The following is a 26,221-nucleotide window of genomic DNA, read 5'->3' on the forward strand; positions in this document are numbered from 1 at the left end:
CGAAGAAAACATGCTTAATTATTTTTATTAAATTTGAGATTCTTTACCTTGACATGCTGAAAACTTCAATAAATGGTCAACTATAATGAATTACGAAATTTAGATTATAGCTTGATAAAAGATATGAAAAAACCTTTAGAGTTGTTTATTATACTCTAAAGACAGCTTAAAAATCAAGAATTAATACATTCTGATGAACAGAAGCGGTAAAGTTATAATTTTGTATCAATTTTTATTGATATTTCTGCCTTTTTTGCAAGAGTTATCTCCCTTTTCAATGCAAATCTCCATAGGAATTTTAAATAAGTAAGATTTTATGGGACTTTTTTCTGTGTATATTTAAGGTATAATGCTAAAGATTAAAACTTTAAAATCTTCTGTTGCAATTACTTTCAGGTTAGGTTTGAAATTTATGCTAGATTGACTGGACCATATGTTTTTACTAATGTGACATCACTAAAAAAAGGGAATTTTCTTATGCATTATATTATGGTTGTTGCTTTGTTTCTGTTTCTACCATGAAGATATATTTTATGTATCACATTGAATGTAGTAATATAATATATATACGAAATATCAAAACAATTTAATTGGGTTATTGTTGCAAAATTACAACATATCAATTTTCGAATTTTTAGGGTCAATGATACTTTTAAAGGTCACAATGGACTACCATTTCCCCATGGCAACACAGATTTGTGATTCTTCAATAATTTACAAATCACTATTTTTTTGTTAATTTGGCTTCCATTTTGAAGTTTATAAAAATCTTGAAAATGTTTGCTGTTTAAATATAACACCAGAAACTGAATAATAAATTCAAACTAGTTAGGTTAAAAAAACATGAACAATGTTTCACAAAAGTTTGTGTCTTTTGTTTTAAAGATAATTTACTCTAAGAAAGCTTGTTATTACCCTGGTATATTAAAAGTAATAATGAGAGATGATATCAAGGGATATATACAATTTGCCCTTGTTACGAAATTAGTCTTTTAATTATACCCACGCTTTAACTGTTTAACTCGGCTAACCAAGAGATTGTTCGGTTAATCTACTTATACTTTTATTGCCATTCATAACTATTAACAGACCGGGTTTAATACATCCAACCCATTAACCGACCAGGTTTTAAATAAAGATTGATTTATGTCACCAAAATACAGATTTTTGTGTAGATTTTTCAATGATATCAATATGGTTAACAAACATAATGCCTGTCTGTTTTCGATGTTCAAAATATTGCATGCAAGTAAATTCAACCAACTAAGTCTGTTTAACCTCTGTCTGTCTGTCAGTCCATCTATCCGTCCTTTCGTCCCATGATAGCCAAGTTGAAAATTTTTGTTGCATTTATCTCAGGAACTACGTACACTACAAGGATTTCTGAAATTTGGTTTCAGGGTTTATGTAAGTCAGTATACCGTGCTATGCATTTTATAAATCATCACACTTCAACTTCCTGTTTACTGAAAACATACATATTTTTACACTATTAAGATTATCCACTTGCGAAGGGGGTATCATCAGTGAGCAGTAGCTCACAGTTTCACTTGTTATATTGCTGGATACTGATATGATTTTTATGTTACTATCAGACATGTGACAGAGTTGTCAAGCCACAACTGGAGATTTGGAAATTTTCAGCTGGAGTTTGGGCCTCATAACTGGAGATTTTTTATCGACATTTTTATCGACGCACGCAATGGTTTTTTGGTGTTTAAACTGCATATTTTCCTTTTTTGTTAATGATTCTATAACTCCATAGCCATTTTTACTTGATAGAAATAGAAGATAAGGGGTTTTTAAATATTTATTTATTATGTATAAAGTTCAAGATAAAGTGATCAGCCATCATATATAGTTGGTAAAAAGTATCTCTGCTTAAGTTACATTGTCAATTTTTGTACCACTACTGAACAGTGGTGTTGCATTGATGGAGTTGTGAGCTTTCTGGTGGGTTTGCTGTCTCCATATGTGTGGTCAAGTCATTAGGGTCACCTTAGTCAGTTTTGCAACAAGTGTAGTAGGCATACATATCATATTTGAGATCATTAAGACATTTGTCTTGAGGTTAAGTAATATAACTGTTCAATGTTTTTAACATCATCACATCAAAGTTGTTGTTTATACAACTATTTGTAATCATGATCTCTTTTATAAGTTATCCACGACAGACCAGTTTCTATAAAGATACTTGATCTTTTAAGTTTTTAAGTGAAATTGTGACCAGTGCTAGCATTTTTTTTCCATATCATTAATATTATTCTTACATTATTAGATTGTATGATTACCAGTACTTGTTATAGGAACTGGTAATATATTGATATTTATTTATAATTTGCTTTATTTGTTAAGTTTTGTATTAAAGATTAGTTGTCACAAATAAAATCAATGAGAAATAGTGATTTTCATTTATTTGTTGGCATGACAGATCTTCAAAAAAAAGTAACAGGTTTTACTGTAGTCATATTTTATTGCAACCTTCATATAAGCAAAGGAGTCTAAGAGTGGTTTATTCTGATAAATGTGAATATGAGACTTGGTACCATTTATCAAACAGCTCCTATTGATATTTGCTGAGATAAATTCAAATGTTATGAATATACTGCAGGACAGACCCACACACTGAAGAGGTAAATCAGTAAACCGTGCCACACCATTTGGCGTGATAATAGACACTGTCCGTTATGAAATTTAATAATTCAATGAATATCTACATACAATTGGTCTATTAAAAAGTGAGGAACTTGGTTTCCTCAAATTACCTATTAAAACCCTCATTTAATTCCTCCATAGATACATATATTTGGTTTGGAAGTTTGGCTTTACCTGTAGAACTTTATTTTTCCCCTACCCACAAAGTCTGTCAGTCTGGAGAATCAATTTTCCACACTTTTTTCTTCATGCTTCAAGATATTCATTTCATATTTGGTGCATTGTTTTTTCATGACAAGTTAAACAAGAATGTGTCCCAAGTACAAGGATGCCCCACTCGCACTATCATTTGCTATGTTCAGTGGGCCGTGAAATTGGAGTAAAAACTCCAATTTGGCATTAAAATTAGAAAGATCATATCATAGGGAACATGTGTACTATTAAAGTTTCAAGATGATTTGACTTCAACTTCATCAAAAACTACCTTGACCAAAAACTTTAACCTGAAGAGGGACGAACGGACCGACGAACAAACGAACGGACCGACCTACAGACCAGAAAACATAACGCCCCTCTACTATCGTAGGTGGGGCATAAAAAAATTGCTGTCATATATTTATATCACGTTGTCATCGTCGGCATTGTCTGAAAACATTTGGTTTCCAGACAATAACTTTTAATTAGTATAAGTAGATAGAAATCTATTTGAAACACAAGGTTTATGACCACAAAAAGAAATTTTTATTGAGGGGGCCCCCTCGATCAATTCACAACAGCATAGTGTATTGCACAAAAGCAAAAAAATGAATATTAATTCAAATCACATAACTAATTCAAGTTCTTGACTACAGTTATTCTGTGTCTGAAACCTATTATGCGTCAAATATTTAACTACAATCGAAATTAAGACTGTATCAAACGTGAATATGTGTCCATTTTTGCCCCAACTGTTCAGGTTTGGTCCTCTGCATTTCGTATACAGCTGAGCTCTGCGAAGCAATTTATTTTCTTATTGTTACCTCACATTGTCAGGTTAGGGGAGAATCGATGGTTAAACAAACAGGTCATATCTCAACATGCAAATTTTTTTTATGTGCCTGTCGAACGTCAAGTGTCTTGTTATTCAAAGGTAGTAGGATGCTGTCAGTTGTATTATTTGTTTTTTGTTTATTGTTTTCAGCATAAATTAGATCATTGGTTTTATTTTTTTGTCATGCTGAGGCCTTTATAGCTTACTATATGGAATGGATTTTGTTCATTGATGAAGACCATAAGGTAGCCTATAATTATTTACATCCTCATTATTTGATCTCTGGTAAATATTTGTCAACTGTACCACTGCATATTCCCTTATATTTCAACTTCTGCTCTTTACATTTTAAAGAAAATACAGTAAAATCCATGTGTATAGATAGTTACTTTAATTCTTTGTTATTTGTTGGAAACCAATTTTTCGTGAAAGCTCATTGGTAAAGATGAACTACAAATTTAAATGTTCAACAAATGACAAATGTTCTATAAGGTTGTATACAGACTTTCCCAAAACCAAGAAATGAGATATCCATAAAAAAGCCATGTTTCTTCAGTACATGTAAATTGACACCCATAGCAGCAGTACAATATATAAACAAACATTTTTTCAGCCAAGGACGTATAACTAACATATACGTCCTTGCTTCAGCTAATTATGGGGCCTAAAAATTCAATAAAAGTTAGCATAACATGACATTGAAATGTCAGACTTTATTGTGTTTTATTAACAACATGATTTTATATCCATAAGATACACTTCAAAATCAATTCCAATATTACTGTAGATCAGTCTCACAATAAAACAAACAAATATCATTCATTATACAAAATAAAGTCAGACTTAGGTATAACATCAAATCATTATAAAGTCTAAGAAATATAAGTTTTATAAAAAAGAAGCAGTTACTATTTTGTTTCAGCAAATTAACCTTTTTAACTTTATTTCATAATAGTAGAAAAAGAGGTACAATGTATTGTCAATAAGACATCTAGGCAATGACTAAATAAGAAAATGAGTCTAGATCTGTAGAACGTCATTTCATGGAATTATAGTTGTCTAGAGGACCAAGAGTTGCTAAAATAATGTTATTTTTTCTCTGGTTGATAGTTTTCTCATTGGCAATCATACCACATCTTAGTTTTATCTGAAATCACTTCAATACTGTAATTTGGAATATAATTTAAAAATTTCTGTTCATAATAAACATGTGTATACTATTTTAACCCAAAACTGTAACCAGAGACAGGAAAAACTGTAACCAGAGACAGGAAAAACTGTAACCAGAGACAGTTTTTCTTGTAACCAGAGACAGTTTTTCTTGTAACCAGAGACAGGAAAAACTGTAACCAGAGACAGTTTTTCCTGTAACCAGAGACAGGAAAAACTGTAACCAGAGACAGGAAAAATTGTAACCAGAGACAGTTTTTCCTGTAACCAGAGACAGGAAAAACTGTAACCAGGGACAGTTTTTCTTGTAACCAGAGACAGGAAAAACTGTAACCAGAGACAGTTTTTCCTGTAACCAGAGACAGGAAAAACTGTAACCAGAGACAGGAAAAATTGTAACCAGAGACAGTTTTTCCTGTAACCAGAGACAGGAAAAACTGTAACCAGAGACAGGATGGATGTACTAACTGACAAAACTTGTGTGAATAATACACAGACTAGAAAACATAAGGCTTTCCTACTATGTAGGTAGGGCATACAAATAAAGAAAAAAAAATACAAAAAGTTATTTTGCTAAAAAAATTGTGCATATACAATTGCCTGAAAAAAGATACCATGTACATGATACAAGGCATGTCGAATTTTGATACATTCTTTACTCATGAAATATTTACTTATAATGATATGGCATAGACGTATCATAACAATAATATTTATGAACAAACTAGAAAGCAAGGTGCACACTAAATGTGGTATAACGTAATTCTACCAAGTTTCATACTATTCCAATAGAAGTTTAAGAAAAGCCTGTTTCTTTGCTTGAAGAATCCACAAAAAATAAAAAATGAAAAAGAAGGTATTCAAATACAAATAATCTGTACTGTGTTTACACTTCCTGTGTCTGCTGTAAGAGATTTCGTAGAAAAATAAATTGAGACATATAAATGAACAGGATTAAAACAATATGTTGCCCTACATAATGAAGAAGTGACATGATAGTAACTTTTCAAATATATTAAAGAGAAGCAATAAAAAAAAAAAGTTCAAGTCGAGTGCACCCTAGTGCCAACAGGTATGGTAAATGACTCTTGGTAAAAAATCCCGATAAAATGTAAAAAACACAACTTCAAACACATTTTACCACAGCAGTGTATTAGTTAAACTCTAGGAAAACACTTTAGTGCACGAACTATGAATTTTGTGTCTAAATGAACCTACTTATGGATAATTTTTCTACGAGACCACACCAAAACAACGACAGCCATTAATACGTGGATGAACTTTTATCTAACATTTTGAATTTGGCTTTGAAGACTTTGGTGATGCAAGTACGTCTAACAACTGGTCTGTAACTTACTAACTACAAACTGAAAACCAAAATATTTATATTGTACATTTATATATATTTATATATATAGTGATTGTTTCATAACTAAGTAGATGAAGGGAGGCGACTCCGACGAAACATACTCTACAACCCCATTAAACATTAAAAAACGTCGACGCCGAAAATCTTCAAGGCCATCACCGTCGTCGCAAGTTGAGGACAAGAGACAACGTACAAATAGTGAAATAAGTTCCGAGTCGGACACTGTCAGCGAGTCAGAACAATCAGATTGTAATTCTAGAGGAAAAGTCGAAATGAGTAATCCATCAGACTTGCTTCCTAAAGTATCTTTGACTGAAATTGATATAGTTAGGATAGCCGAAACTGTTAAACAGCTACTGAAAGACGATATTGACAAGACCGTCGAGAGGGTTGTAAACGAAAAACAAAAACACTTAATTGACAGGATAAACGACATAGAAGAAAAACAATGCAAAATGGAATCAACCCTTAAAATAAAAACAAACCAACTAAATGAGCTGCATGTAAAAAACACTAAACTACAAGAAAAAGTTGACGATCTCGAGCAGCACAGTAGAAAAGGTCTACTCCGTCTAAGGGAGTTACCATTTGATTTTTATGGGGGGGCTAGGATGAAATTTGAAAAAAATAGGCAGGACGGGAGTTTTGAGTAAAAAAAAAAGCAGGACGAGACACTTTGCCAAAAAAAAAAGGCAGGATGACAATTTAGGTAAAAAAAGTCAGGATAAACTAATAAAAAAAATGCAGGACCGAATAGAGTGAAAAATAAAAAGGCAGGATAGAGATTACAACAAAAAAAAAATGCAGGACAGAATTTTTCATCCTAGCCCCCCCATAAAAATCAAATGGTAGCTCCCTAAGTGGTGTGCCTTTTTCAAGAGGTGAAAATACTACTGAAAAGGTGATTGACATAGTAAAAAGGATAGGAGTGAACATAAAAGTTGATGACATTAGCGTAAGCCATCGTACAGGAAAATTCAAGGAAAATAAAACTCGCCAAATCATTGCAAGGTTCCCAAAGCATGATTTAAAAGTCGAAATTTTAAAATCGGCCAAGAAACTTAGAGAAATACCAGGTCTTCATGATATTTGTATAAACCAAGACTTAACAAAGACGCGAGATGAAATAGCATTCAAAGCTAGAGCATATGTGCGCAACCATAGACTTAAGGCAACTTGGGTGGTTGATGGAAAGATCATGATTATTGGGAACGACAACAAAAAACACGCCGTCACACGTATGTATGATCTGAATGACTATGTTTTCCAATCCGATAACTTTACTGAAATAAACGAGATTGAAGACAATCAAGAAACAGAAATGCAGTACGCGTCGAATGGTCATGACAGGGTCAGCGAACAACCAGCTAGTGACGTTCCTGTTCAACTTTATACGAGTGCTCTAGGTACTAATAAATGATCAACCAATTAAAAACGATGTAAAAATATCACATTTACAATTTTCCTATACAGCGAAAATTTTAGATTAATCAAGCGTACACCTGTACTCATTTGACTATTAGTACTTATGAAAATGTATACATATTGTTACTTTGATACATGTAAAAATAATTTGCCAAAAATAGTTATGATCTACTACATGTAATTCAAAGTGTCATTGTATTCTACCCCTTATATCGAAATAAGTTGTATTCCCGTTTCCCTTTGGCTTTTTACTTAATTCCCCCCCCCCCCCTCCCTTTTTTTTCCTCTGGTTATGTTTACAATTTTCCTATACAGCGAAAATTTTAGATTAATCAAGCGTACACCTGTACTCATTTGACTATTACTACTTATGAAAATGTATACATATTGTTACTTTGATACATGTAAAAAAAAAATTGCCAAAAATAGTTATGTTCTACTACATGTAATTCAAAGTGTCATTGTATTCTACCCCTTATATCGAAATAAGTTGTATTCCCGTTTCCCTTTGGCTTTTTACTTAATTCCCCCCTTTTTTTTCCTCTGATTATGTTGATGGGTTTTCAGTTGTTGGTGTGTTTTTTTGTGTTTGTTTTATTTTCTTGCATTGTTTGAGTTTTTTTTTGTTTTGTTGAATTAGTTAAAAAGATCAAATTCACTCAAAAAGCCTTTATTCATTGCTTATTAGTAGTCAATTAAAGCACCAAAAACAAACAAAAATGTTATTCTAATATATCTTCTTGATATACGAATCTTGATGTCCAAACAGAGTTAATACTATTTATTTTCTTTTAACAGTACAACCTTTTTTGGCACTGTTGTGGTAAAATCCTGTTTTTTTTTCTGTTACATGTTCCACTCCCTTTTCACTTTGTATACATTTTACTTTTTCCTACTTACTTTTTTTTATCAGTCATCCACGTCCTACTATTCCTATCAGCTGTCGTCAGTCACTGTTGCCTCCAACACACGATCCGATTATAACCATTATTATACTATGAGCACACTAAGCCCCCACGCGTGTCCTATATTACACAAAGTATCTACTATAATAATACCGTTATGTCAAACGTTGACCTAATTACATATAGGGCACGCGTTGGGTCAAATTACTCGCGGTCTACTCGATTGCCTAAGCATCTACGCCTAACTATAGATCAACTTGTGTTATTACTGATCATAACAAAGTACAAATCTTTTGGTGTACATTTATATGTCCTATGTCGAATAATATGTAACATTGAAATAACAATGTTATTTTATGCTTTACTTAATGTTAGATTAAACTATTACTCAAAACAAAAACATAAACTTGATGATTTTCAGAATATGAACTTGAGTGTATTGTCGTCGTTGGTGATTTTACTGACCATCTTAATTATTGCCACGTGTTTATGGTTGTTTTATCTCATGTATAGAGCTGGTGATATAGAAAAAAATCCCGGTCCAATCTCTAATTCTACAAGTAGTCCAAGTATCTGTTCAACACATTCCGACTCCTGGCTCACTGGTAGTCAGTTTCTAACTTTTACATGTTTAAATACACAAAGTTTCCTAGCGAAACGAGACTTAATTGAAGCTGAGCTTAGCGACAGAGATATTTTGTTATTTACCGAAACCTGGTTTAATACACACACTGATGACAGCAATATCAAATTGGAATCTTTTAAAAAACCATACAGAAATGATAGAAATCATAAAGCAGGAGGGGGTGTGGCTATTTATGTGAAAGAAAATATTTTTAGTGAAGAAAAACCTGAATTTAAAATAAACGGATTGGAATGTGTTTGGGTCAAAATACATGTTAAAGGAACAAATATATTATTTGGGAATTTTTATAGACCGCCAGATTCAGATAACCAAACGTGGGAAAAAATAAACTATTCAATAGATCTTGCCATAAATTCGAATGCAGATAAAATTATAATTTGCGGTGATTTTAATGATGACCAACTTAATCATAGCAAACAAAATCTTAGAGAAATTTGCAACCAAAATAGCTTATATCAAATAATTACTGATGCTACATATTTTTGCGAAAAGTCAGTGTCGCTACTTGATCTCATTATGGTAAATGATCCGGATGTAATACTGTACTCAGAAGTTGGTGAAAACATCCTCGAAAATTCTGTACGTTATCATTGCCCTATAAGTGCAGTAATAAATATCGAAAAACAATTAACCAAATCCTTTAAAAGACAAATTTGGCAATACCACTTAGGCGATTATGACTTGTTTAAAAACAAACTCCTTAAAATTAACTGGGATTCTCTAATTGATAATCACAACATTAATACCGCGGCAGTAAATGTTACGGAAAAAATTCTCGAAGCGGCAGCAAAATCAATCCCGAATAAAATGGTTCAGGTTAGGAAAAATGATCCACCTTGGATGAATTCGAATATAAGAAAAATGATTCGGAAGCGTAAAAGATTAAATAAAAAGGCAAAAATAACAAACGATGAAATTGATTGGTCAAATTTTCGACGTATAAGAAATAAATGCATAAACTATGTTCGATCAAGTAAAAAAAAATTCTTAGAAAAGCAAATAAGTAAAGTTGATAGTATTCACACATTAAGCACTAAACAATGGTGGAAAACCATAAAAAATTTGATCGGACTACCAAACAAAAAATCAACATATCCAACTTTAATTTTCAATAACCAATATATAGAAAGTGATTACGACAAGGCTACATATTTTAACGATTATTTCTGCGCTCAGTCTTCTGTTGATGATTCACATAATGTATTACCAATATTAGAAAATGATGAAATTAATAAACTAGAGGAACTGGTTATTAGTGAGCAGGATGTTGAAGATGTACTTTTGAATCTTGATATTTCAAAAGCTACAGGGCCTGATTTAATCAGTCCAAGACTCCTGAGGGCGGCAGCAACTGTCTTGAAGTATCCATTTACAAAACTTTTTAATCTATCCCTCTTAACAGGGAGGTTTCCAGATGTGTGGAAACTAGCAAATGTTATACCTGTTTATAAAAACAAAGGTGGCCCAGAATTTTTACTTAATTATAGACCTATATCTTTGCTGTCTAACATTGGTAAGACAATGGAGAGATGCATTTTTAAATACCTTTTTAACTTTATTATTACAAATTCTTTATTAACAAAATTCCAGTCTGGTTTCATCCCTGGTGATTCGACAGTAAACCAACTACTATGTATTATTAACGATTTTGGTAAAGCATTAGATGAAGGGAAAGAGGTCAGGGTAATTTTCTGCGACATTAGTCGAGCTTTCGACCGAGTTTGGCATAAAGGCTTACTATATAAGCTTAGAAAAATAGGAATTAATGGTAACTTGTTACTTTGGTTTGAAAGCTATTTAAACTCAAGAAGGCAACAGGTTGTCATTGGTGGAGAAACGTCCAATAACGAACATGTCTCAGCTGGGGTACCCCAAGGGTCTATCTTGGGTCCTATTTTATTTCTCATTTATATAAATGACATAGTCAATGACATCGAATGTGATATAAAACTTTTTGCTGATGACACCTCAATTTATATAGTGGTTGATAACGAATATGAAGCGGCAGAAAAGCTAAATAAAGATATTGAGAAAATACATAATTGGTCTAAGCAATGGCTTGTCAATTTCAACCCTAACAAAACAGAAATAATGACCATTTCAAAGAGGCATCATAAACCCCACCACCCGCCAGTGTATATGAATAATAATATCATAAAAGAAGTTGAGTCGCACAAGCATTTAGGGGTAATTATAAATGAAGATGGAAGCTGGAACAATCATGTAAAAATGATTATTGATAAGGCTATTCCTAGATTAGCATTATTTCGAAAGTTAAAGTTTAAACTTAAAAGGAAACATTTAGAAACTATTTATTTATCTTTCATACGCCCAGTCTTAGAATATGGGGACATTGTCTGGGATAACATACCTAATTATTTAAAAACATCTCTGGAAAACTTACAACTAGAAGCAGCAAGAATCGTTACAGGTGGTACTAAGGTAACATCGAGACAGTTGCTGTACGATGAAACCGGTTGGGAAACTCTCCAGTCTCGGCGTGATAAACATAAGTTATTAAAATTTCATCAAATGTTTCACGGAGATTGTCCTGATTATCTTTCTGTTTTAGTTCCAAATCAGAGACTAGATCTACACGACCACAGGACTAGGGGGTCTTCAAATTTACAAACTGTATTATGCAGAACAAGCTATTATCAAAAGTCATTTCTACCAGTCGTAGTAAACCTTTGGAACAATATTCCTGACGACATTCGTCTAAACCAATCAAAATCGGGTTTTAAAACTTATCTTTCTCAAAATATTAATAAAATACCGATATATTTTCACTTCGGCTGTAGAAGAGAACAGATATGCTTAGCAAGACTAAGGCTCCAGAGTAGTGTTCTAAGGGACCATCTATTTAAAAAAAATCTAATCGAGAACTCACTGTGTTCCTGTGGTCGAGTAGAAACTACCTCTCATTATTTCTTCAAATGTCCAAAATATAATGAAATTCGAAGGGATACTATCGGGACGATCTCTTGTTCTAATCTTAAGATTATTTTATATGGGGATAGTCTAAAAGCTGACGAGGACAATATGCAAATATTTCATAAAGTTTCTGAATACATTAATAAAACAAAACGTTTTGAAAGTTAATCTAGTATGTGTATATATATATTATATATTTAGACTTTTTTTTTTAAATATGATGTTAAATCGAGTGGATGACCCGGTGTAGTTGGTTGTGGTCGGACGTGTGTGTTGGTTCCAGTGACTGTCTAGAAAAGTAAATAAGAGTTGACTGTTTCTTGTTTTTTTTATTTTTTTTCTTTTTTTTTTCTCACTTTTTATTTTTTTCCTTTATTTTATTTGTTGTATTTTTTTATTTTTTGTGTGTGTGTGTTTATTTATTCAATGTATCATATGCTACCATAAAATGAACATACTGTTGGCACGTAATATTGTATGCTAAATAGATGTTTTTTGTTTTTTTAGGGAGACGGATTTATAAAAGTTTTTCCAAACTTGTTTCCGAATCCCATATTTGTACTTTATGTAACATTGTAATATTTGTCTTGAAATTGTTTATTAATAAATATTGTTTAAACTAATAAAAAAAAAAGGAATTTGGAAAACAAAAATTTCAAATCTAAATAATATTTTTATGAACCTAAGCCATTTAAACTTATTTGTTAATGTGGCTAACTATTATATTTGCTTGTCTGCATGTTATTTAATTACCTCACACAAGTTGAAATAGATTATCAAAAGTATAAATCTGTTAGATAATTAGATAATTCGACAAAGTTCAGATAAGTGATTATATATTAAACAGAACTATTATCTACTGTTATATAATTATTACCATCTTGCGCATGAAGAAAGCAGTAAACCGAAACCTTAAACATGTACATATTATGAACTATATTACAATGTTGTATTAATAGAATGTATGTATAAATGGCACAATTAGACATATTTATAAGTAAAACACTGAATTAAACTTCAGTAGTCGAACTAAATGGGATGTGAAAATGAAAAATGAAAACCTCTTTATATGTGTCCTAAATAAATATCTGCATAAAACATTTTGTGAACGAATAAATTTAATAACTATACTTAGAGAGACCAATTACCTCAGAAATAGAATAAATTATGGCATAACCATAATTTGCATACACACCAAGAAGTAATTATAAAATGCACCACTGAAAATAGGTAATTGTTACCAACTAAAAATAAATATGCTTATAAGCAGAAATAAATTAAATATGTACAATACAAAAAAAATCAAAACAATTCTGTGAAAATGAATGAATTATAAATAAAAAATAAATAAACAAAATGGAATATTAAAAAAAAAAGACCAAACGTTATGGAAAATAATGGAACACATAATGTTTAAAATGATATGTTATAATATTAGATTAACTTAAATTACAAAAATTTTGTTTAAAAAAATAGACAAAATAAAAAACGTAACTGCCTATTTTTATAATATGACCACTGTTATTACTAATGGAAAAAAGTCAAATCCCAATCATGATTTCTTATTTTGAAAATCTTATTTTAGAACGTTTCTTTTAAAACATTAATAAACTCTTGTTAAACTCAGACTGAAATTCATTGATTAACATATACAGCATACTCATTCTTTCAAATTATCAAAAGCATCATTTGATCTGTATCGGATAGACATCACCCTTATGCAAGTACACATATATACGTGCAAGACTTTGATTGATTTTTTACCATTCAAATACGAAATAAAAGATGAATTTTGATCTGGTTTGTTGGGTACTTATATGAACTAAATTTTCAAACAGTTACAGACTTTGCATAGACATTTTTTTTACAAAACATCAATTTGAAATGATTAATAGATATATTGGTATTTTATTGCATAAGGCTGATTTCTATCCGGAACAGCTCATTTGTAACATATTCATTCACCAGTTCATGAAAAAATCTTAGAAAATGTGATTCATTGGTGGAATACCTACAAATGATTTTTTCAATTTTTTGATTTTATTTAGTGATTAAAGAATGTTGAAAATCATATACACTTTCATTGATTTTGCCTTTGTAGAAAACAACAAAGTACAATCAATTGTTAATACCTGATGGAATGTTCTAGAAAATGTAAACATAATTCACACAAGTCTTCAACTCAGTACCTAACCAAACAATTTTAAGAAAATTAAGGTGGTACCAAACACCTTTTCTTAAACTAATATGGCTCGTTTAATTTTCATAAATTTTGACAAAATATCAACTTTGAATTTATCTTTTGAGTTATCTCCCTGTAGTGTTATGTACCACCTTAAAAACACAATTATAAAACTGTTTCCTTATATGATCTACATCATTTCTTAAATAAAACAAATCATATTTTTGATTATTGTGTCACCCTCATTTATACATTTAACATTAAGATGACACCAAAATGATGTTGCTATTTAATCATAGATGGTTTCACAGCACATGATATTCTCAGTTCAGAAATCTTAATATGCCATTAATATAATGATTATGATATATTGTTTAGATTTACAAACTGTCAATTTTACATGTGTATATATGATTATGAGATTTTTTTCCAATTCCATTCATACATGTGTACAAGATCAATTTTATCAAATCTAAAAGTTATTTGGAATGTATGATATCTTTTTAACAATATCTTTGTACAGACAATATTACATTTTCAAAATGACACCTCGAGATAAGTATAAATGTAATCTTAAGACTACAATATATGTGAATTATTCCTAGTGTCTCTGATAATCTGTAAATTATATTGTCTGTTTCAGAGGACCAAATCCTGCAGTCATCAAGGCATCCTCCTGTAAAATAAGAAATTAATTCAGTCTCGATCAGAATTACAGTATGCGTGATAAAGACCGTGCAAAAAAGACCCTTATGGGTAGTCAAGATTAATAAAAACTCACTCCTTGTCGTATGCTTGAAAGACACCCATACATTTAAGGGCTATTCCGTTAAAATGTATGTGGGAGGGTAGGAAGGGACTTTCAAAATATCCCTACAACCAAGAACCATATTTTAGATAATTTTCCATAATGGTAATAGGCACATCTTGAAAAAAGACTCATGACCCACATTCAATAATTAAACTTTCCTTCCTACCTTCCCACATACATTTAAATGGAACAGCCCTAATTTGTTTATGAGTTACAGAATTGAGATCTGCTGTTTACTCATCAGCCATATAATATATAGCTTGCAGCAGTATTTGCAAGTGCCCAAAATATATCTATTAGAGATAGATTTTTTATTAATTGTATCTTAAATCTAAGACTGATTTTTAAAACTACTTGGTTTTTTTCAATCTTTTAAAGTTTTTAAGAATGTACTGATGGCATCCATTGCGAAATTCTGTATCAATCATCTTCTTTTTGTTTAAAAAACTTAACAAGAAAATTAGATACAATATATGTAAAATTAAAAGTTTCACATATCAACACCCTTCCATTTATGTTTTAATTAATCTAAATCTAAGAGTACAAGCAGAGTAAAAGAAGAACCTCAACCAACAATTTAGAGCAATTTCCTAATGCATGTAGTTTGAAGGTTTAGTTGGCCTGCTTGTATTGTTTGTACTAATGTTTGCTTAAGCATTGTAAATTAAGATTGACATCTGCAATCAATAGATTCAGCTTGTATAATGTTATTGGATGTAAGGTAAGATGCAGAGTATAATGTCAAACTAACTAACATTGCTTGGGCAAACATTTATACAAACAAAACAAGCAAGCCAACCAAACCTTGAAACTACATGCATTAGGAAAATAGCTCTAATGGAACTTCAGACTTTATTACTGTGACTTGACTCTCCACCTATTCCAGTTTATTCAAAATTCTGAGCAAATTGCAATCTGTTATATCGAAACCAAACTGTTCAACTGGTCAGAAATTGTAATGAACTGCTGTAAAAAACAACATTTATAGTCAAGTTACAGTAATTTGACTCTATCTTTATCATAGTTCTATACAACCACATAAATGCCTGATTTTAATTAAACTGATTGACAAAAAACCTAGTAGACAAGAGAACAAGCGCACTTGTAATAAAATAGTCTGTAGAAGTAAATCATTTATTCCTAGCAGATAAATAGCCAAACAAAACAAAAGGATCTTTTGAACATCTCTGCAATAACAAAAGTATAAATTTTATGTACAAAAAAGGCAACAAATCAATATCACAATATGTACTACATAGGCAACAAAAATATGCAAAACAAATAAAAAATTGAATTATCTTTTTTAAGCAACAAAGACTAATTTAAATTAAATCAAGATAACAATGCAAATGCATTTTTTTTGGCAGTGAAAATAGAGGAGCCATAGAGGGTTTTTTTTTAAACATTAAGGTGGTACCTAACACTACAGGGAGATAACTTTGGAAAATCAGCAGAACTTTTTAATGACGTTGTGTTCATTTGGGAATATTAAGCTTCTCAATGATCAAAATAAGTGTTTGTCAAACTGCTATATAACCAGTGTAATTTTTCTGATTAAACGGTTGGTTCAAATATTTTGAAATTTTTATATTTTTGTCAAAGGGTCAAAGTAAATACTTTGTCAAAATTTTAAGAAAATTAAACGAGCCAAATTAATTTTAGTTAAAGTGTTAGGTACCACCTTAAAGAATTTTCTATGTTATTTTGGTCTTTTGTGAGTAAAGTTTAAAGCCTTGTAAAAAATTCCTTAAATTTTTGTATAATAGTATTTCAAAAAACAAATTTTCTTTGGAATGGTTCTTTAACTGAAAAAAAATGAGAATGGAAATAGTGAATGTGTCAAAGAGACAACAACCCAACTAAAGAGCATAAAATAGCCTAATGCCACCAATGGGTCTTTAAACTGACAAAGCTAGCTGAGCATAAAATAGCCTAATGCCACCAATGGGTCTTTAAACTGACAAAGCTAACTGAGCATAAAATAGCCTAATGCCACCAATGGGTCTTTAAACTGACAAAGCTAACTGAGCATAAAATAGCCTAATGCCACCAATGGGTCTTTAAACTGACAAAGCTAACTGAGCATAAAATAGCCTAATGCCACCAATGGGTCTTTAAACTGACAAAGCTAACTGAGCATAAAATAGCCTAATGCCACCAATGGGTCTTTAAACTGACAAAGCTAACTGAGCATAAAATAGCCTAATGCCACCAATGGGTCTTTAAACTGACAAAGCTAACTGACTGAAAGATTCATGACAATGCATAGGGAGAACATAGCAGTGGAAAGATGAGGGATGTTTCTAAACAGATTCAAGGATAAATACAGATGAATATAGAGACAAGTAGTTACAATATCTAACTTTACCTCTTGACCTAACTTAATAAACTTGTATTGGATCATTTCTGAAATGCAATGTATCACTCATGGATTTAATTATTTGATTCAAACCAATAGGCTATTCATTTGTTTCATTTATGTAGTGGCAAATTATTTTTATTTTTTTAAGTATTATCATTGACTTATTTATGATATTTATTTTTCTTATTTGGCAGTATGCAGCCAAAACAGCTTTTGTTACCCTAGCTATCTCTCTGTAGTAGCAAGCACATTTTGAACCAGCTTTTCAAATTATGTGTTGTTTTTATTTTTAATTTCCGTTCAAGTAAGTGGTCATCCATGTTGGTAGATGCAAGGTGCCATGTTAATCTAGTTTAATCCCACCAAAATTTTGTGTCCATACCAAGTCAAGCTATCAGGACCATGTGTTGCATGTTGTTGTTGTTTATGTTTGTTTTACTTGTAGCATCTTTTTTGATAGGGCTTTTCCATTAAAATGTATGTGGGAGGGTAGAAAGAGACTTTCGAAATATCCCTACAACCAAGAACCATTTTTTAGAAGATTTGGCATAATGGTAATAGACGCATACTAAAGAAAGGTCCATGATCCACATTCATAATTAAACTTCCCTTCATACCCTCCCACATACATTTTAATGGAACAGTCCTTAAGAGTTAGTTGTATGTCAATATCCCTACCTATATTTTTATTCAGCTGTACACATGTTTTTTTTTTTTTTTTTTTTTTTATTGAACATGAAAATAAACTCATCATAGATACCAGGAATAAATTTAGTACATACGCCAGACGCGCGTTTCGTCTACAAAAGACTTATCAGTGACGCTCGAATCAAAAAAAGTTAAAAAGGCCAAATAAATTACGAAGTTGAAGATGAAAATGAGTCTTTATAAAAAATTGTAAAGGGGGAATCATAAAATCATAAAAAAAAATTAAGTGTGTAAGTTTAAAAAATACTTTTTAGAAAAACTTTAGCAGATCATGTTTATTTGATGCCAGACTTACCATTAAATCATAAAACTTCTTCGTAATTTCTGTGTTGAAGAAATCTTTTTCTGTTTGATAGAATTCACTGTCTGTACCATTCTTCTGTTGTTTCTTTTCTAACCCTTCTACCACAAATGCACTTATTTTCTTCCAGGATTTCTTGGGTTTTCTGGCATTGACGAAAGATTCTTCTTTTCCAAACATCAACATCAGCTGTTTGTAAGTCTGTATAGTTAAAGACAAAGTGTATATGAATTATTGCCATCTTTATTTATTTTTCTAATAATACAAAATTTGCATTGCTTATATTTTCAATGAGGAAATTTTTAATAAATTAGAATGCATTCTTCACATCTTATTCATAAATTATAACTTTTTATTTTTATTAGTCTTATTTGTATTATTCATGAATTTTAAATTGAAAAGTATTCAGCTTTTACTTGATACATCTTTACATAATAATACAGAAAACAAGACTCATTCATAATAGATCATCTTCAACAGGACTTGGTGAACCAAGAAGATTTTCTTACAGTCAATTATGTTTCAGTCAACATCTTTTGCCCTTATGTTTATAGGCACCACACATTTTGACAAGCTGTCTGTCCCCTAATCCTTAATCAATTATGCAAGGTTTAAGCCAACCTTTTTTTAATGGTTTTATGATGAATATTTGTGTACTTACATGTGGTACAGGAACTTCATCCCACTCAAAGTGTCCATCCCAAACATCTACTACAATACTGGAATCAGCCTACAAATATACAAGAGTGCACACGCTGAAATGTCTAGCCTTCTTTACTAATCATTGATATTATGTTGATAGTCCTAAATATGAAGCTTTATTACAACTGTGACATACACTTAACATTAACCAAGATAACTAAACATTGACCAATGAACCATGAAAATGAGGTCAAGGTCAGATGAACCATGCCAGGCAGACATGTACAGCTAACAATGTTTCCATACAACAAATATAGTTGACCTATTGCTTATAGTTTAAGAAAAAATAGATCAAAACACAAAAACTTAACACTGAGCAATGAACCGTGAAAATGAGGTCAAGGTCAAATAAAACCTGCACAACTGACATATAGATCATTAAATATTTCCATACACCAAATATAGTTGACCTATGGCATATAGTATTAGATAAAAAGACCAAAACTTAAAAACTTAACTTTGACCACTGAATCATGAAAATGAGGTCAAGGTCAGATGACATCTGCCTGCTAGACATGTACACCTTACAATCATTCCATACAACAAATATAGTAGACCAATTGCATAAAGTATGAGAAAAACAGACCAAAGCACAAAAACTAAGCTATAACCACTGAACCATGAAAATGAGGTCAAGGTCAGATGAGATGACACCTGCCAGTTGGACATGTACACCTTACAGTCCTTCCATACACCAAATATACTAGATCTATTGCTTATAGTATCTGAGATATGGACTTGACCACCAAAACTTAACCTTGTTCACTGATCCATGAAATGAGGTCGAGGTCAAGTGAAAACTGTCTGACGGGCATGAGGACCTTGCAAGGTACGCACATACCAAATAAAATTATCCTATTACTTATAATAAGAGAAAATTCAACATTACAAACTAGATGTGTCAAAGCGACATGAATCGCACTGTCCCAAAAAGTTGAAAAATCTGCAATTTCAATATAAACACATGTGGACACAAACATGATGGTAGCCTCACATATAAAAAATCAGCTCAAAATCTGGAGGGGAATAGAGAAAAAATCCGTATAACTATGATTTTCAATAATTTATCAAAGTCCAAAGCCCTTAATTTCAGCAAAAATTAGCGGAGCGGAACGAAACTTAAGCTTGACCTATAACTCATCATGGTTAACTCACATACCAAAAATCAGCCCAATATCTGAAGGGGTTTAGAAAAAAAGTCTGTATAAACTGTGATTTTCAACAATTTCTCAAAGTCCAAAGCCTGTAATTTCGGCAAAAATTAGTGGAGCGAACGAAACTTCAACTTGATCTGGAACTCAACATGGTTAACTCACATACCAAAAATCAGCCCAATATCTGAAAGCGTTCAGAAAAAAAAGTCTGTATAACTGTGATTTTCAACAATTTCTCAAAGTCCAAAGCCCGTAATTTCGGCAAAAATTAGTGGAGCAGAACGAAACTTAAACTTGATCTGTAACTCATCATAGTTCACTCACATACCAAAAATCAGCCCCATATCTGAAGGCGTTAAGAAATAAAGTCTGTATAACTGTGATTTTCAACAATTTCTCAAAGTCCAAAGCCCGTAATTTCGGCAAAAATTAGTGGAGCGGAAAGAAATTTAAACTTGACCTGTAACTCATCATGGTTAGCTCACATACTAAAAATCAGCCCAATATCTGAAGGCGTTTAGAAAAAAACTCTGTATAATGGTTTGTTGCGGAATGACAGAATTACGGAAAGACGGAAAGACGGAATTACGGACAAAGGTAAAACTTTATGGCACCGACAACTTCGTTGTGGGGCCATAAAAATCTGAACTTCTTTTTTAAGTGGTCACTGAACCATGAAAATTAGGTTAAGGACATTGGACAAGTGGCTGACGGAAACTTCTTAACATAAGGCATCTATATACAAAGTATGAAGTATTTAGGTCTTCTACCTTCAAAAATATAATGCTTTTCAGAAGTTAGCTAATGCCGCCGCCGCTGCCGTAGCCCCCAACGCCACTGGATCACTATCCCTATGTGGAGCTTTCTGCAACAAAAGTTACAGGCTTGACAATAAAAGTATTGGAATAAAAATTATGTCATTACAAAGATTTTATTTCCAATTTACCATCAAGAATCAATTATGGCATAGAATACTACTTAAACAAATATTAAACATTAATTTGTTATTAGCAGCCAGTTTGGTTCTATTTTTTCAATGGAAGGGGCACTTCCTTCATACAAGGTGATAGGACGTGTAGCTGGAATAGGTCACATTTGCCAGTTTGAAAATATGTGAGTAGGTGGAGAAAACTATCAGAACTACATGATAAGGTCAATACAGTTCCAATTACTTGGTTATGAAAAGCCCAGTCATTTTTTCAAAGCTGAAAGTCTCGCTGTAAGTAAACATTACTTACAGAATCTAAGGCTTAAATATTCCACCTTCCCAACACACCACACATAACTCAACCAATATGGGAAAAAAGTAACTTTTTTACATAATTATGCAATGTATGAAAAGGTATACTGTGGATTCATTTTTATTCGTGGTATACCAATTTTCGTAAGTTTCGTGGGTCACAGCGAACCACAAATTCAAGCATTCAACGAAGAATAATCCCGAGAAATGTGTATGGAGTCGGATGTTTTTTTCCGGTTACGTTATGCAGTTCTAGTATAGTGTTGACTAGCGATAAACAATGTAACATAACACGTGTTTTTTATTGAAAGAAGATACAAGTATTTTGATTAAATCCATAATAAATATATGATAATTTACTTTTTAAAATTGATTAAAACTGTTCATGGGAAATAACTGCAAATTGTTAATTACCGTGTCATAGTTTGGTATACCAGTGATTAAAAATCAATAGGATTAAGTACAGGGATATTGCCCGTAGGTAATATTGTTTATGACAGGAACATCTATTTTCACACCTTATACTTATATCACTGTTTATTATGTCGTGATTAGGGAAATGAGCTTTCAATCATAAAGTTTTGAATGCCTTATAGAATTCAGACGAGAATTTATAAATTGTAAAACAAACAAATAATTAGTTGTCTCTGTCCATTATTGTAATCGAAGTTATCAATGAACACTTTAACCTAGAATGACCAAGCGAGGATTTTGACAATTCAAAATATTTTCAATGAATTCCTTCTATTTTGTTTTGTTTTATTATTGATCAAACCAAGGAGGTTATATGATCTCCTAAATCAAAAAGAAATCCACGAATTACGTATCTAATTTTTGTTTTGTTGTAATCAGCGATCCACGAATTTACGTATACCACGAAACGTCTTTTTTTCTCTATCCACGAAAATTGATACCCACGAAAATAAATGAATCCACAGTATCTTTTTTACGATCTAAATTATATGAAAAGGGATGGAGGTAACAAAACCCCAGTGATACCCCCTATCAATTGAGTATTGATGTGGCCCCTCTCAAGCATACCAAACCTCCATTCTGATGTTTTAACAGTTTATTAAAGAAATAACTAGTTAACATATTCAGAAACACATCACACAATTCCAAATTCAAAAACTAAAGACTGACAAACTTCAAATAACTGCCAATCAAATAATATATTTAACATACCAGTCTGGCCCCTTTATCCCACTTCCATCGTCTGAAAACTTCATCTACAGGAAAGTTAGTCAGATCTTCTAACATCCCTTCAGGGTACTGGCCTTTAAAGATAGGTAACTCATGGGTTCCAGACATAACTGAGTTTCTGAAAATATAAAGTAAACCATAATACTATTGATCCCAGACTATTACAAGGTCTTCATTGTTTTTAAGGGTTCTGATAATTTGTTTAACATGCATACAAAGAAAATATATAAACATCAGCAAATCATGATGTACCATTATAACAGCAGTTGGTAGTATCAAAATCTGTTGGTCTTTGTCTTTCTCTGGTATTTGTCTACATGTTAGTATAGTTTCTATTTGAAATTTCGGGGCAAATGAAAGCAGTATTTTTAAGATACTAGTCTGCATTTTTTTATATTACATTTATTCTATGTTTCTTAATACAGAGAAAAGCAGACTGTAGATTTAAGATGAAGAACAGCAATAAAAGTGTTATTCATTTGACTTTGCTTTTTTTTTCCAAATGTGTGTTAGGAATTTGTTTAAAGAAAAATCCATTATAATGAACATTTTCATGACATAAATATCTGAGCAACTATTGTTAATTCATTTTCATTTGATTTTTCATGTTTTTTTCTACACACAAGACAAATGTATTTTTTTTTATATACTGGATTGAGTGGTTTTGCTAAAGTTTGCAATTAAGCCTACTGTAAATCTATAATTAGTTGGGCATTTAAATAGCTTGCTCAATTTTTACTCTGAATTTCAAGAAAAAAATTGACTTCCAATGAATAATGAATTCCCAGGATACAAATAACACATAAACAGATTTTACCCTTCAAACAGCGGTACAACAGTCCATCCAATTATCTGTTCATTGCCTAATGATAATTCCTGATCTTTACTGGTCCTTAATTTACCAGGACCATCATGTTCTATTCTGCTGGTGTATTTTACATCTAATCCATACAGTTGTATCAATAGTACAGAATTCTCATCATAAAATGGATGAAGATTCTGGAAAATAAACAATGACATATGAAAATGATCAATCGTCTAATGGGTCAAACCAAAGACATTACAGAGGGCCCTCATGGGGTTTTTGATTATGTGATTACTTGGCCGTTTTTTTAATGATTATTTGATTATTAAGCCAAATATTTCATGATTATTTGATTACCTAGGACTGCATTTTTAGTTTTATATGATAATTTGATTACTAAAGATAAGCAAATATTTAATGATTATGTGATTATATTGGCAAAAAAATGGTGATTATGTGATTACTAGGACCCCCCCATGAGGGGCCTCATTACAATCGGTATTTGCTGCATCTCCACTAGACAAATCAAGAGTAAGAGCAAAGACTGGTTGGCTTGGAGTCAAAACAAGAATGTGTCCCCAGTACACGGATGCCCCATCCGCACTATCATTTTCTATGTTCAGTGGACCGTGAAAATGGGGTTAAATCTCTAATTTGGAATTAAAATTAGAAAGATCATATCATACAGAACATATATACTAAGTTTCCAGTTGATTGGACTTCAACTTCATCAAAAACTACCTCAACCAAAAACTTTAACCTGACATGGGACAGACGGACGAACGGACGAACGAACGAACAGACGGACGGACACACAGACCAGAAAACATAATGCCCATAAATGGGGCATAAAAAGTGCCAGATGAGAGTAAGGGGACTTGTCTTCCTGTGGACTGTGACCTTGTGAACTAGCATGTTAAAAAATCTGGCTCAGTGTGACAATCGAGTACAAAGCAGGGTTAATATTCATATGTCATTAACATGTTCTTGTCCTGAATATGCATATTAATTTGCCGCTTGACGATATGCAGCCATCCAACATCATTATCCCAATGATTGAGTTAAGATCATTGACATCTCAGAAATAATTTTACAAACAGAGTTTTAATTTTATAATGCAAGTCTTATAAACACTGAAAACAGTGTTTTTTTATGATTTAATTTATATTGTGTATCCCTGTCCTACACAGCTTATATCAGCTTTTAAATTTTTAAATGGGTAGCTTATCTCTGACATTTTCATGTCCAAATCCTATGACATGAAGCTTGTCAGTGGTTATTATTATTGTAATAACTTAATATTCATATCTAAAACTTCAAAACTTACTGTGAAATCGTCTGTCCAGACAGGAGATTTCTGAAAACTTTCAAAGTCTAGTTTAAGTGTAATGAATTTCTCTTCCTCTCCATGGCCATCCTCTGTAGGAGGCATGGATACAACTTTCTCACCAGGCTGTACTCTGGCAAAACACTGTAGGTAAATTCCCTCTGAAAAAATAATTCAAAAAAACAATTCTGTAAACTTACAAAATCTGGGAGCATTTAATTTCCAGGACATTTGTGGATAACAATTAAAGTGAATATAAATTGTCAATAATCGTAAAACTTTGATCTTATCTTATTCAATTACATCAAGTAAATTAAAAAAAATTGCAAAGCCGGGAAGTGGTCTAAAAAAGTCTAAACATAAAATAAATATTTTGATTTCCAAGTAAAAGAAATACTGACGTCAATGAAATTGATTCAAACAAATTGAAATAGCAAGGAAAAAGATATAGCCCTCCCCCCTTGATTTATATTTCTAGGGGATTATAAGTCTTTACAATCTTTAACTTTAGCTTACTAGCTATAGCTATAGATCAATTCAATTTTCACCCTGACATGTTCTTATATTACGTTGTCTCTATACCTGGTAGGTTATGAGCCTGTTGGATTTTAACATTTATGCCCATCTTGACCCTGTATCGTATTGCTTACCTGGTAGGTTATGAGCCTGTTGTATTTTAACATTTATGCCCATCTTGACCCTGTATCGTATTGCTTACCTGGTAGGTTATGAGCCTGTTGTATTTTAACATTAATGCCCATCTTGACCCTGTATCGTATTGCTCTGTCCAGTGGAAGGTTACCAGCAGCGACATTAGAACCATATTTCTTTACATCTAGTTTATCCTGGAGCCAACCTAATAGTTCTTCATCATTCTGGCCTGAAATAAAATGTTTACAACCCCTATAAGATAATTTAAACTTGGGATATTCAACAAGTTTCAGGGCCATGTATCTTAAGAAGAAAATATTTTATGGTTGATATGATTTGGCTTTCCAATCGTTTTGAATTTAGCATCACTGATGAGTCTTATGTGGACTAAACGTGTGAGCTGCAAACTAAATTATAAGTCTGGAACCTTTGATAAAAAATGTTTATGATGTATGTTCTATTTACCAAAATGATAAATTTGGAATTTGAATCCATATACACATACAGATTAAAACCCATACATAGGTTTGTCAACAAATCCTTAGTGATAAAAATTTTTCACCTGTTTATGAATTTCTGTCCATAGGAATATACCTTTACCAAATTAAACATCAAAACAAGTTTATACTAATTTTTTTTTA

The 26,221-nt window shown here is 31.8% G+C and overlaps 1 protein-coding gene across 3 annotated transcripts in view; it reads right to left on the reverse strand.

The window, feature by feature from the left end:
• Positions 1 to 14,155: 14,155 nt before the first annotated feature.
• LOC139527982 (uncharacterized) overlaps positions 14,156 to 26,221 on the reverse strand; it is a 37,196-nt gene continuing 25,130 nt past the window's right edge. For 2 of the 3 annotated variants that reach the window (XM_071323729.1, XM_071323728.1), the window contains 7 exons: positions 25,648 to 25,809; positions 24,930 to 25,090; positions 23,615 to 23,796; positions 22,780 to 22,915; positions 19,160 to 19,228; positions 18,493 to 18,699; positions 14,156 to 14,992 (listed from right to left, as the gene is read on the reverse strand). In XM_071323729.1, coding sequence (XP_071179830.1) covers positions 14,942 to 14,992; positions 18,493 to 18,699; positions 19,160 to 19,228; positions 22,780 to 22,915; positions 23,615 to 23,796; positions 24,930 to 25,090; positions 25,648 to 25,809 — 968 coding nt within the window. In that variant the 3' untranslated portion in view covers positions 14,156 to 14,941. Of the gene's footprint in view, positions 14,993 to 17,495; positions 17,534 to 18,492; positions 18,700 to 19,159; positions 19,229 to 22,779; positions 22,916 to 23,614; positions 23,797 to 24,929; positions 25,091 to 25,647; positions 25,810 to 26,221 lie in introns of all 3 variants that reach the window. The other variant, XM_071323730.1, reaches the window with a different exon arrangement.

This window comes from Mytilus edulis, chromosome 6 (assembly GCF_963676685.1).
Source record: "Mytilus edulis chromosome 6, xbMytEdul2.2, whole genome shotgun sequence".
NCBI classification, from domain to species: Eukaryota; Metazoa; Mollusca; class Bivalvia; order Mytilida; family Mytilidae; genus Mytilus; species Mytilus edulis.